General features: G+C 36.8%; 1 protein-coding gene across 3 annotated transcripts in view; it reads right to left on the bottom strand.

Annotated features, from left to right (window-relative positions):
- Nucleotides 1-7,334: 7,334 nt before the first annotated feature.
- LOC111862044 (transferrin) overlaps nucleotides 7,335-13,806 on the bottom strand; it is a 50,744-nt gene continuing 44,272 nt past the window's right edge. For all 3 annotated transcript variants that reach the window (XM_023847108.2, XM_023847106.2, XM_023847107.2), the window contains 3 exons: nucleotides 10,990-11,114; nucleotides 8,779-8,934; nucleotides 7,335-8,513 (listed from right to left, as the gene is read on the bottom strand). In XM_023847108.2, coding sequence (XP_023702876.1) covers nucleotides 8,328-8,513; nucleotides 8,779-8,934; nucleotides 10,990-11,114 — 467 coding nt within the window. In that variant the 3' untranslated portion in view covers nucleotides 7,335-8,327. The remainder of the gene's footprint in view (nucleotides 8,514-8,778; nucleotides 8,935-10,989; nucleotides 11,115-13,806) is intronic.

Here is a 13,806-nt window from a genome sequence, read left to right as displayed (position 1 = left end):
TTCATTAATATTGCAATTTCTTATCTTCATGGATTAATACTAATACTCTAAGCAGAGTTTTTTACATTACTTATTGGTCCTCTAATTTAATTCAGTAAATTCATTAGTAAGTCTATGTTATTTCCAGAAACTAATTATTAATAGTTCATGTACATATTCCATGATTCTTCTGTACATTTTCAGCTATTTTTACATTTTCTGGTTTTAACATATTGATACATACATATTGTCACGTGTTGGGTATATGTCATGCAACAAGTAACTTCACACCTTATTTGATCTAGTGAATTTATTCCACTTCGCTCTTACACTAATACAGTTTACAATCTGACAGTTACTGCCATCGATGTGACCACAGATACTAGACTGCAATTAACTATTAACTGGTTACTCTTTCTCTAGTAACTGGCTCAATACTCAGTACTCACTAACTACAAGTGTTCGCTGCTCCTTGTTTAGCATCAGGACGGACGACACAGAAAACAGTTACATGATAGCTTTCACTGATGTCTGACGCTGTATTTACAGGTTGCCTAGCAACACTGTCGAGAGTTGTTTACTGCTCTGTAGCAACCGCGTCATCTCCCGCTACATCACCGCGGGGGAGGGGGCGGAGTGCTGACTGGCCTGTTACAATAGTAGCGACAGTGCCCGATGTTGTTACGTCACCGCTGGCGGGGGAGGGGATGTCCTCCATAGCACAATACGTCACAATACATACATACACATATTTTAACAATGTAGCATATGTAATGCCTGGGTGACAGGGGTGGGAAAAACACGTTACTCATTCACTCCGTCAGCCAACTCTCTTTGGCTAATCCCACCTCCACTGTTCCCATATGTTATGCTTTGGCGACAGGTGTGGTTTGATGTCCCATTGCTGCCGTCATATGTAATGCTTTGATGGCAGGGGTGGGTAAAAACAACTACTAATTCACTTTGTCAGCCATCTCCTTTGGCTAAATTCCACTGCTGTCACCAATTTGTTATGCCTAAAGGGGGGGGGTTAATAAAATAGTACTAAATTACTCAGTCGCCATCCTTTTGTTGGCTGGCCCCCCTGTCACTGGCACATTTTGTAATGGCGTAAAGCGGGTCCTGCCCCATCTTTACCCACTACTTGTCATGTCCCCAAGACTGGGGTGTTATTTTGATTACCCTCAACTAGGCTTCTCCTGGCTCTGAACCTTCTTCATTGCATGCAGCTGCCATTGGCTGCCTGGGGTCAGTTCTGCCTCCGTCGGGACTGGGATAGCTCTGGGTCAGTCGGGGGAAGGGTTTAATCAAAAATCGCTGTGTACATCCTACCCTAACTACCTCGGTCTATTTACACTCTTATGTACAATAATATTTACAGTAATAACAATGCCGACTTTCAGTCGGGACTACATAGTGTCTTAATTCGCCAGGCCATCACTTCATTATGATCTCCCCTTCGAGGGTGTATGACTCAAGCCTGTCTCTCTTTTCTTCTCCTATTCATTTCACAGTTTTACCCTATCCTATCATAATGCTTCACCTTTAAATATTATGCTCCTAAAACTATAAATACTACAAGCTTAGCTATGTTTATCAGAAAATCAGTGGTCACAACAATAAACAATAAATATGCGTGCTCCGCATACTACCAGAAATTACAATACGTAATACAACAACGACCATATTTACCACACTGGCTACCTCGGCCATTACTCGTTACACTAACTCTCCTATCCTCTTTGGCATAGTCTCTACCCTAAAAACTCACCGGGCACACTGGAGGTCACTTTTCAACATATCACAACAACATTGAAGTTGAATAGCATGGCCAGTATGAGCAAAGTGACTTACTTGAGATAGAGACGCAGCGGCACCATCACTTGTAGGACCCATGTCGAGCAGAGCCTTCGGCGGCTCGTCTGATATTACGATTTCGATTGATCCCTCAACATCTTTTTTTTCTCTCTTTATACTATAAAACTGCTAACGCAGCTGCTTCCCCAAAAGTCAAGCTACCTCCTCCTTTTGCCCTTAAATTACAAGCGGTGGGTTCCCATTGGCTAACCGCCTTTGTTGTGGATGAATCCGTGGCGTCTCATCCCATGTGCATTTAGCAATTTCACTTTCCTCCAGTGGCCTAGTAAAGCAACTTGCAGTGGTGCGATTACGCATCTCTGCTGATTAAGTACATTGTTGACCTGGTTACACGGTCTTTGTGTTGCCATCATTGCTCTATTTGCTGTAAGACGCTTTTGCAAGTCTCGTAACATTTGGGCAATGCCTTAAATTTCCAATCTCGAAATATACGGCATAACAGCATACATAGCAGGTGCGTGCCATTAGGAAACATGCTTCTTCCTACCCCATGGTGGAACAATTATTTACATGTATAGTATGCACCAAAAGAAACAGTACTGAAATTCGTGCATCTCAAACGTGCATGTGTGTTTATCGATAGGGCATAGCTCCAGCCACAAGTGTTCCCAGTAGTGAAAAGGAAGTTGTGTTGTGCAGATGTTAGAAATGGGTCTCTCGACGGAGGAAAAAATATTCATAGTTCAGTATTATTTCCAATCGTACAGAAGTGGTCGCCAGACAACTCGCTTCCTTGGTTTTGAGTGGCCAGATGTTATCGTCCAGAAACTGCTACATAGTACACGTGTGACGATATGGTGTGCCATCTCAGCACATGGTATATTAGGCTCCTATTTCATTGAGGATGAGGAAGGCAGTGCTCTTACCGTCACCCAAGAATTCTACAGGGACATGGTGATAAGACCATTTCTTCAGGATTTGAGAAGGTTCTGCCATGCCAGTGGCCTTCAGATGACTAGACAGTGGTATCAACAGGACATCTTTTCATTTCAATACTGTAAGTTTTGGCGCACACTGTATTTTCCTTAAAGAAATCTTGTATTGGCTTTAGATTACTTGTCTTCTGACTTCAGATAAAGAAGTTCAAATAATTCAAGCACTGATTTCAATCATTTATTATAAACTGCCACCTAAAACAAAGAGCAGATTTCTAAAACCTTATGCTAAACAAGACTAACAAAATTTTAAACAGATATGAAGCAGTTTACTGTGTGGAATATTCAAATTTGACACGGACATTACTTTTTAATTCTACAATGCACACAGCCTATTTAGACAAATCTATACTGCAATTATTGGAGAAATCTATGTAGTAAACAATACTGTGAAAATATATGAAGGTTATATATTTTGTGATACCAGTTATGTACCCAGAAAGGAGGGAACAGTTCACCTGGTGATCATGATGTTGCTTCTGAGAGCTGCTGAAAAATACAATGATAATTAAGATGGTGAATAAATTTTAATCCTAAAAGGCCACACTAAACTGCTAAGTAACTACCTCAGGGAGCAGAATACTTCTATATGTATTCTGTTTTCTGTGCATTGTCAGATCCTAGTGAGTGATTTGCATGATTCAAACAAATATGGCTATTTGCAAGCTTCCTCATGCTTGCTTGAAGCCAATGATGAATTTCCAACCCTTTCACATCTTCCACACAAACACTCTCACCTCTAAATATATGGTTCTTAACTAGACACTTGTATACAGGCACCAACTTCTTTGGTTTCTGTAACAACCAAATAACTTGTTTCATAGAGCCTGTGTTAACCATGACATATACAGCAAGTGCTCACCAAAAAGATACAGGATAGGTAAAATGTTACTGACAGGATGTATTTCGCCTGATTATAAGTTCATGCATACTTAAAAAAAAACTCTCCGTGGCTTTAGTCCACAAGCGAACTATATCGACCAAGCGACCGCCGCTTGTCGGTGAAGCAGTGCCAACTTAGTGGATAGAGGGTGTTGCATCGTCAGCGCAATGAATCCACACGGCCATTAATCTCGGATTTCTAGACCAGAGCTGCTATTTCCTTGAAATAGCTCCCCAGTTATCACCATGAGGCTGAGTGGACCCCATTCCAGACCCACTACTTCTCAGAAAATATCTGGTAGGGCCGGGAATCGAACCCAGGGACTCTGACCACTAGACCACAGAAGCAGTCCATGCATACAAAAACAGGTATAAATATGTACCTGTACAATAATTTCCATATTTAACAATAAAAAAGACCGCTGTTGTATTCATTTCCAGAACTGATGTGTTATAAAGAAAACAANGTATAGCTCTCAGGGTCCTTAGCATACTCAAACCCCCTCACCACGATAAGGTGGAGACACCAACGAGGGGGAAAAAGAAATATATAACGTTAATGTGTTATAATAACATGTAAAATAATATTGAACAATTTACTAATCTGGTACAGCATTGCTTCACTAAACGTTGTTAGATGACTAATGTCATCTGCATCTGTCCAGTGCAATCACTAATTAAGGCTGCATGAAGCTCAACTCAAACATTATATTTTTCTCGAGAACAAATTTTGCAGAAATTTGGCAAATAGCACAACTTATACATTATATTAAGATATACGTCATTTTAAAATGTTTTTGGATGTGGTATGTATTTAATGAAATGTGGCAAACAATAAATCATGACTCTGTATAATATGGTATGTAATAGATTACTTTAAATAACAAAGAAAAAGGTAGAAGTTTCAGTGCTTATTAATCAGTAAAGTTATTTAGAGTAAAAATGGATTGTGTTCCTGATTCTGAAATCTCATTTGTAGTACCAATAGGACTAAAACACAATTTCTCTGTATTTTATCCTCCATATGATATCTATCCTTTTATTTGTCAACCATTGTATTTTGCTGATTCTGGTATGCTTCAGTAAGAACTATAGATATTTAAATTTCCCCCCCCCTTTTCTAAATATATCTCATTTTAGTAGATATTCTGTTACTGAAATCGAACATACAGTGACCATGTAAATTGGATCCTTGGCAGGGGCATGAAAATTTTCTCCACAACATTCAGACTGGCCCTGGGGCCTATCCAGACTTCTATGCAATAGGTACCAAGGGCTTTCACCAGGGGTAAATTGGTCAGGGCATGAAACTGATTACTCACCTCTGTCCAGTGCTGAGTCTTCATAGTACAGTGCTTACTTAAGCACAAGAAACTTCATTATCTTTTAATTTTCCAAATATGAAATTCAGAGGTGTCTGGTATAAAACAGTGCATATTTTATATTACAGTAAAATTCAAACATAGTTTTGCTCTGTGGAACAGAACAACAAATTTGAATATTAAATTGAGGAAAACCTTACAACAAGATATGTAAAATGCAGTCCTACTATATATGAGTAATGTATTTGCTAATTGGTTATTATTAACCTCAAAAACAAAATTACTCACCCAGTTAGTATATTCATGTATTCATAAGAATATTTTTAATATCAACGGTGTCTAATATATTATTTCATGAAAAATATATGTTACATACAAAATCTAAATTATGTTTAAACTGCTACCCAGTAAGAAATCAAGTTTGGGTTTTAAACTTAACACTACCGGCATTACAATTTTCAGACACCGCTGTGTGGTGACCTTAATACTAATCTCTGTTGGAAAATCTCATGAAGTTGCAAGAAGTTTTCAGATTTTTCATAACAAATATACTTATAACTGTGAACTCTGCTCACACAATTTAAATTAAGGTAATAGGTGCTGAGTGAAAATCAGTACTGTTGCTATTAATGTTTCCTTCTTCCTCTTAAGGCTTGAGTACTTTACTCCCTGCTCTGAAATAAAGATGCTATTGATCCTTCTATCTCTTTCTAAGACATTAATATTATTAGCATTGCATATGTTCTGCTGTATGACATATGTAACAATTTGTATTTCATCTGGGAGAAAACACTGTTTAAATTATTAGATTTAATTTCAGAATTAAATCCGCACATTCTGTGAATGCTTATTGTGACACCCAAGGATAAATTGCCTTTTTTTTTAGACAAAGTGGGCAGTGCTAATTGCCTACAATATATTTTATAACATTTAGACTGTTGAACTTGCCATCGTTTTGAGGTGACTGTCCTCATAATTTGTTAATTCATCTGTTTTTATATGTAATTATAATAGCAATATTAGTAATCAAACAAAATGTTTTAGAGATAATTTGATTCTTTTAATGAAGCAGGTTGATATGACAGTAACATACTTTATTTGCATTTAGGAGGTATCCAGTTCAAATCGTATTCACAAAATGGCTAATCTGGCTGAAGGAACAGTAAATAGGAAAATGGCCCTATCAGGACCAGTGTCCTGGAAGGGCCACTTTCCTGTTAATCATTTCAATTGTCCCTGACCGGGTTCTTTCTCCTCTCCCACTCTCATGATTCCATGTGACCATATTTCTTGCAGCCTGCCTGTATAACCCAACTAATTTCAAGCTCATACCATATCATGTGTATTCTAACTGACCCATGCTCTCAAACGGCCGGACCTATGTAAGCTGCGAGAATTTGGCTGACAAGCCTCTGATGGGCTCTCTAGTTGAGGTGACAGAAGATGCATTATCTTAGAGCTTCTTCTGCCAGTATGTGGAGCACCAGTGAACTACAAAGTTGCACACTTTATTTTAGTTTTCAAAGTGTCAGTGGGGCTGACATGGTTAACATTAATGCTCTGCCAATGTGTGGAGGCTGAATTTATCTACCAATTGAGACTTTTTTTCATAAAAATAATGCATGTTTCTACAATCCATCACAATTTGCAACAAATATAGCACTGCGTAGAAATGGCTTTTCAAGGTACTTTGTATGAATATCAGATGTCATATCAGCTACCCAGAAAGATTTTAATGTTTTCCTCAGCTGCTCCAGATTGTCAGATTAGCACTGGAAAAAAAAAACAACGGCTGCTTCCTCCCACAGGACTCGAGGTTTCTGGCCTCCATTTCTCTCTTCGTTCTTGAAATGCCTTGGCTGATGTCAGCAAATGGTAGGAAGGCAAGAATTAAATTTCAGTATGCTCACAGGTTCAGTTAACTGATTAAAATGGGAAATAATAGAAATGTGACCCAAAACAAGTTTAATGGGAGCAAGAATGTAGGTGAGAATATTGGTATGACAGATTCCTAAAGAAAAGGTGAATTTATCCCTGTAACATGCCATGGAGGTCTATAGGCTTGTGAGATGTCAAGGCTGCCACACTGTCTAAACAGTCAGCTCACAGATGGCGACGAGACTGTCAGCCTTACGCGCTGATCACCATTTACCCACAGGAAGATTCCTGGTACTCATTTCTGTTAGAGGTTGAGTTGAATCCAGGGCCATAGTGTGCCTAGAAGAATTAGGTCTGTTGAAAAACCCAATGACCTCATCAGGAATCCAGCATATTCTATGAACCAACTAAGCTACCACGTGGCCTTTTGATAGATTCTTATTCTTCTTAATTACTGTATTTCCACCAGATAATTACAGCCATTTATTCACTTTACAAATTGTAATACAGTCATTTCTGAGCTATAGGATGACATATTTCTCAGTTTATTTGCAAAAAATCAATAGCTGTTAATTATATACTGCAAAATCTTCCAGATCATAATGATTTCAACTAAATTACAGTTCATACCTTCAAACTTCTCTGAATCAACATTTTACCAAGTGCCTGAATAATATAAGACTTAATTTAGACCCAAAACCCTCGTAAGAAGCACGAGTTCGAAACCTGACACACACGTTGAAAACAATGCATCACTAGGCTTTGTCTAAAATATGTCTACAATTGTAGTGCACTTTCTTATTGGAAAATATCTCCCTTACTAAAAAGTTTGAAACATGAAACAATTTATATAGTATATATCATATACAATAATGCCAAGTGTATGCAAGAGAATTTACAAAAACATGGAGGATATGAAAATGCCTGTGTCAGAAAACAATTTTTAACAGAGACAACTACATTCCAAATTCGATCATAATTAACTACAATTATTGCAATGGCACAATTCCAAGAGGAAGCATGAATAATCCTGCTTTTCCTCTTTCTAGGCTGACCTTGAACCAGCTACATCTTAATATCTGACACAATAAACAAAATGTAAAGAAAATGTAATTAAACAATTATTCAAATCAATTCAAAACAATATCTGTCACACAGTATGATATTAAAATGTAGCCATGAAAAAATAACTTAACACCTGGTGACTAAATCAAAATTTACTTCAAGCTTTAATTTTTATCATCAATGCTTTGATTGTCATTAAGAATGCTAACAGTTTAAAGAGCAAAGTGAGTGACTCTCTAATGGTTTCATTGAATAAGGTAGTGTACATTCTAAACTAACTTGCTAATTTAATAACTCAGCTAAAGTCTCCTGTCAGGATAGTTTCCTACTTTAATCTTAGTTATTAATAACCTTCCACTGTTTGTCTTTCAAGCAATTAACTCAGTCTTCAGAATAACAGGCAACTCATTATCAGCATGAGTAATAGCCCTATTTTCCCTACTTCTTTCTCTTTAGCTCCTGATTCTTTTTTTGGATGTTTACATTTTTCACTGTTGGTCTTCAGATCTGCATAAGTTTGTACACTTCTGTCTTCATTTATCATGAATAATTCTAGAATGCCAAGGGTTTCACCCTGAAATAGAACCAAAGTAATAGTTTATTCTGTAATATTATGTACCAGTATCAGAAGTAGAAATGTAAATTACTGGTTAAACAAACCAATTTAAACAAGTCTCATGATCTGAATTCAGATGGCAGGTAATAAGGAAAACAGAATTGAGGAACAGCTGATTAAGTGGGCCTTATACTTAATAGAATGCCATACAAATTTCTCTCACCCTTTCAAAATGCTGGAACTGGAAATATTAAGTTAAATCTTTCATGACTTTATGCCTTACCCTGAAGAGAAGGTCCTTTGTGTTGTTAAATTCTTTATATAAATGAAAGATGTTCCAAAATTGGTTTTCGGTAGAACCAAACCATTCATCCAGCTCAAGCAGTGTTAGATAGAGTTCTTTTGATTCAGCTGTGGACCGACTTCCTCTTGCAACCAACTATAAAATGTAAGTTCGTTATAATAAGATTTTGTCATATGTCTTAAATGAAACAGCACTTTTCCAACAGGAACATAACTTTCAACAAAAGCATGCCATGTCATATGAGGATCTGATAAACAGACTGGGGAAAGAATGGTGGAGAAGATTTTTGTATATTATAGTTTTCAATATTTCCAAATTTTAAACTCGCAGACTTGCTACTTTTGATATAATTCTTGATTTGAGTATTCAAGATTGGATATATGGTGAAGAATGATATATGGTTGTTGCAGTGAGATGATGTAGTATGGAAAGCAAAGAGGGTGAAAAGATCTTTGATAATAACCTGGGGGAAATAAGACAGCTGACAGATAAATATAGCTTCTTTATTTCTTACTATTTAATTATGACCGAGAGCAGTAAATTGGATGTCAGGGAGCAGGTAAAGCTATCCCTGTAACAGCCGTGAATGCCCATAGGGTTGTGAGACTTCAAGCCTCCTACATTTTCTCTAGACAGTTGGCTCACATATGGTGGTAAGGTTATCACACATCAGCCACCCTTTACACCCCAGGAAGGTTCCTGATACTCATTTCTGTTAGAAGCTGAGTCAAACCCAGGGCCATAGTGTGCCTGGAAGGATTAGGAAAATTGAAAAATCCACCTCATCGGGGCTCAAACTTGCGACCTTCAGACTTGTAGCATAGTGCCTCAACCAACTACGCTACCAGCAGAGGACTATATAATTTCAGATTTTAGGGGTGTGACTATATGCAGAATATGGATTGGATATTGGATTTATTGACACACTTGTGCACACCACTCGGAACTACAAGTAATTATGGCACTATCTCTTTTCACACTTTTCAAATCACTAACACACACCAAGTGTTCTCAGTATTCACTACTCAAATCCTGGAAATCGATATTAAGATGGTAATTATAACAATCTCATTGTAACTACAGCACACATAAAGTCTTCTTCTCACAGCCACAATTAACTCTTTCTTTCACAGCCAGACTTTCAACTCTCTCTTATCACCCTCCTTGCAAAACTCAACTGAACTGCCAAACCTGAACTAACTGGATTTCTCAAATTGTCTTCTTTCTAACCACTTTGCACAGACAGAATAGAAAGCACCGTTTCCAGCAATAACCCTACAATAACCCTATTGCTGTAGATGCATGTTTACTGATCCAGTGCTTAGAAACAGGTTGCATAACGTTGTTCTGTTGTTGTGTGCATGTATGTTGTTTGCATTACCTAACAACAGCCGCTGTTTACAGAGTCACAGCTTAGAAATGGGTCTATACACCACATTATTCTTCTGGAGGTACTGAAGAAAATCAGAAAACCCTTCAATATGGACAGACAGTCCTCGTCAGAAAAAATATGAATATCAGGTTAGAGAGTGTCCATTGTCTGAGGAATATTTGGTCTACAAGACATTTTGTTAGTGGCAACAGTTGAGATTCAACTATTAACATAAAAATAAGGAAATCTAATAACAAATCTATGCAATAGAGATTTTGAAATGGACAGAGTAGAACTGCTGCAATATTGGTCACAAACTAATCTGAGTAGAAGAGGCAAATCCTTTTTGTCATGGGTTGACTGAAGGGGTGGAAAAATCTATTTTTTGTTTCTGAAACCTTCAGCATCAAGCAGCTCTTGCATTAAACATGCTGCTCTATATAACTTCACTGTAGACTTATATGCACATGAGCCTGCTTTTATGACAGAATGAAAGCAATGATTTGTATTGTTGCTTTCTCAAATGAGCTTATGCTGGGACCTTGAAAGAAAATGCTTTTGTGTCACATTTCTGGAAGGCTGAAATCAAAAACGATATGGTACAGAAAAGCATCAGAGAGGTATTTGCATTATGAATAATAGCTGCATTGCCTGAAGTGGATGTAAAAACTACCCTCCCTTAATTTACCTCTCTGCAAGTGAAATATGAAAGAATTGTAAGGCTGTGGGAAATGCTTTCACAAAAAATGACATCACAGGTTACCATATAAGGTTTGCATGGAAAATGTACACAATTTTTATCACAACAAGTAACTCACCTCTCCGCCAGTAACAACAGTCAGTGCGCAGTTATCATCTGGAATGGCAGTAAGTGGAATTTTTGTTCCATTATGACACACAATGCTATGCTTCTGTGAAAAATCTTCAGACAAGCTTTTATCACCTGCAAAATGAGAATTTCGTATATCACCACAGTTCACTTCTAACATGGAACATTTTAAAGTGAGGGGTTGTTAACCTTACATTCAACCATCAAGCAGGATGGCTACTTGTCAATTGTCTATGACTACTTACTCTTGGATCTTCCATCTATGAACCAAGGATATACCATGTGGTGGTGACAAATTACCCACTTAGTCTCATTATGAGCTTTGGCATTAATACTATTGCACATGAAGATTCTGCTCTCATAAAATTAGTTACTTAAATGATGTACATGAGAACACAGATTTAATTGAGAAGGAGAGATACACTCAATTAATTTTCTTACACAATATATACATAACTTATTTTTACCATTTTGATGCAAAATTAACCTCTAATGAAGCCATCTTTCTATGACATATTGAATTATAACCCATATTATGATCAGAATTTTTTATTTCAATTGAAGAAGCATGTGACTAAAGGCAGCAAGTCTGTAAATCATTCACTTTGTGTGTTGAATACTAAAAGAAGATAACATTAAAACATCAGTACTTTTCCTTTTCAGTTAGACTGAGATTCTCTGATGCTGTTTCATAAGCTCTAAAATGTCTGCTCCTGAGGACAATTAGATACAAGATGACATAATAACGAAATATATAAAGTAAAAGTGCAGAGTGTACACTTAACAGGCACATTTGGCAGTAGGTGTTATAAATTAAAAAGTAACACTATGATGAACTTTTACTTTATAATAAACAAACATTAAATTACAAAGGCAAAAATACTTAAAACTTAAATAGTCACATTAGACGGTATTATTTTTGCCTAATTGTTAGTGTGACGGACCAGAATGAAACAAATCAAAAACATTAAATTCACATGCTGTTCACTGTTAGGTTGTCATAGTTGAATCAGTTGGCAAGAAGTCAAAATTATATAGACTTAAAGCGTGAGTATACAATCAGTATCAAAGACTCAGTATTTACTGCTATTAGACATCATGAATGGAAATTAAAGATACTGTTTAATATTGTTGTTTATTTTTCAAAGTGAAAATATAGGAGAACACTAGGTTAGAAGAATAAAAGAGTTCCGGTTTTAACAGTGTCCAAACCAAATAAAGAGATTTGTTAATTATTGTTGTTTTGTTGTTGTCATCGTCATTGTCATTTTTATTATTATTATTATTATTATTATTATTATTATTATTATTATTATTAACTGTGATTGTAATCTGGAGACCATGGTAGATTGTTGTACATGAAAGGTTGAAAATGTACTCATAGCATTTCTGTTGTGTAATCATCTTGAAAAACCTAAAACTTATGGGTAAATAGATTTAGACATTAAATACAGGGTTCAATTTTTCTTAAAACATTTCTTTCAAACATTTCTGTCTGGTAAATATTTAGCAAGGCACATACAGAAATGTATAAATGTCTTCATGAAAGTAATCATTAAATATGTATGACCTATGTGAAAACTTAAATTGTTTGACAGTTTCCCATAAAATTTTTCAATATTATATTCCATGAAAAATCCATCTGGTGGTTCTTGAGTAATTCAGTGCATTCAGATGGACTGAGAAAACCTAACAGGCATTTTGCAGGGTTGCGAACACACATACAAATTAACAGGTATTCAATTGAAGACTTAATTTTAAGGTGTACCCTACATCACAAGGATAAAACTAAATATAATTACATCTTGTACTTTAGTTCATGTATCATAAATCCATATGCACTTTTATAATTAAAAAGTGATCTATGTTCTTTCACTAGGCAACCATTTAATTCACACTGTAAGCAGGCATCTCCATAGCTGTAAATAATAGAACATGTGTGATATTAATATTCTTCTATCGTTAGAATCTTAATTTAATGCCTGCTAAGAATAGCGTGTTTGACTCTTGCATTTCACTAATGCTGATGTCTCAGTTAAGAGGGGCTTTAGAAGGCTAGGTAATTCTTCTGGCCACTGAAAATGTATATTCATAATACTATGTGGGAACATCCCACATACTAACATGCTGTTTCGCCGGTCTAACAGACAGCATTCAACCCCTAGACAATATCACATTCAAGTCAAAGTCAAAGTCATGTTACAACTGACGGCCTGTCAGTCTGTCTGTCTTGGTGTCAAGCCCCAAGATATTTCTTTTGAATGAAAGTTACTGTCTTGTCTATGTGGGGCGCCCTCTCTGACGAAAGGTCGGGTGTGTCATTTGTCAGTCAGTCTGTATTAATATGCCCACTGTCTGTATTTACATAAATTTACAATACACACTTATTTCTTACTTTTATGTACAATATATACAAGGCCCCTGTCAGTCCAGGCTCAGTACAGCAGATTACACCCTATTTCCAGTATTATTCGCTACTACGGCAGTCTAGTCACTTGAACGGTCGTATGCCTGACCGCCGCCAAGTTTAAGCCTCTTATACTTTCTGTGTCGGGCTTCACCTTGTCTGATGTTGCGAACATTCTCATTCTCATGATTTTGTATGACTTCTGCTTGTTGCCTGCATAATTTTGTTATAAAGTCATATACGTGCGGGATTTTGAATGCCATGTGCCATGACCGGTGTGCGCATTGGAAAATTGCCAATGGTGCGGAGAACCTTGTTTTGCAGGCGCTGCAATTTAACTAGATGGGTGTCTGCCGCAAACTCCCAGGTGGGACTAGCATAAGTCATTACGGATCTAAT

Source organism: Cryptotermes secundus, unplaced genomic scaffold (genome assembly GCF_002891405.2).
Source record: "Cryptotermes secundus unplaced genomic scaffold, Csec_1.0 scaffold181, whole genome shotgun sequence".
NCBI classification, from domain to species: Eukaryota; Metazoa; Arthropoda; class Insecta; order Blattodea; family Kalotermitidae; genus Cryptotermes; species Cryptotermes secundus.
The sequence above is the reverse complement of the archived record's forward strand: the minus strand, read 5'-3'. Positions and strand labels throughout refer to the sequence as shown.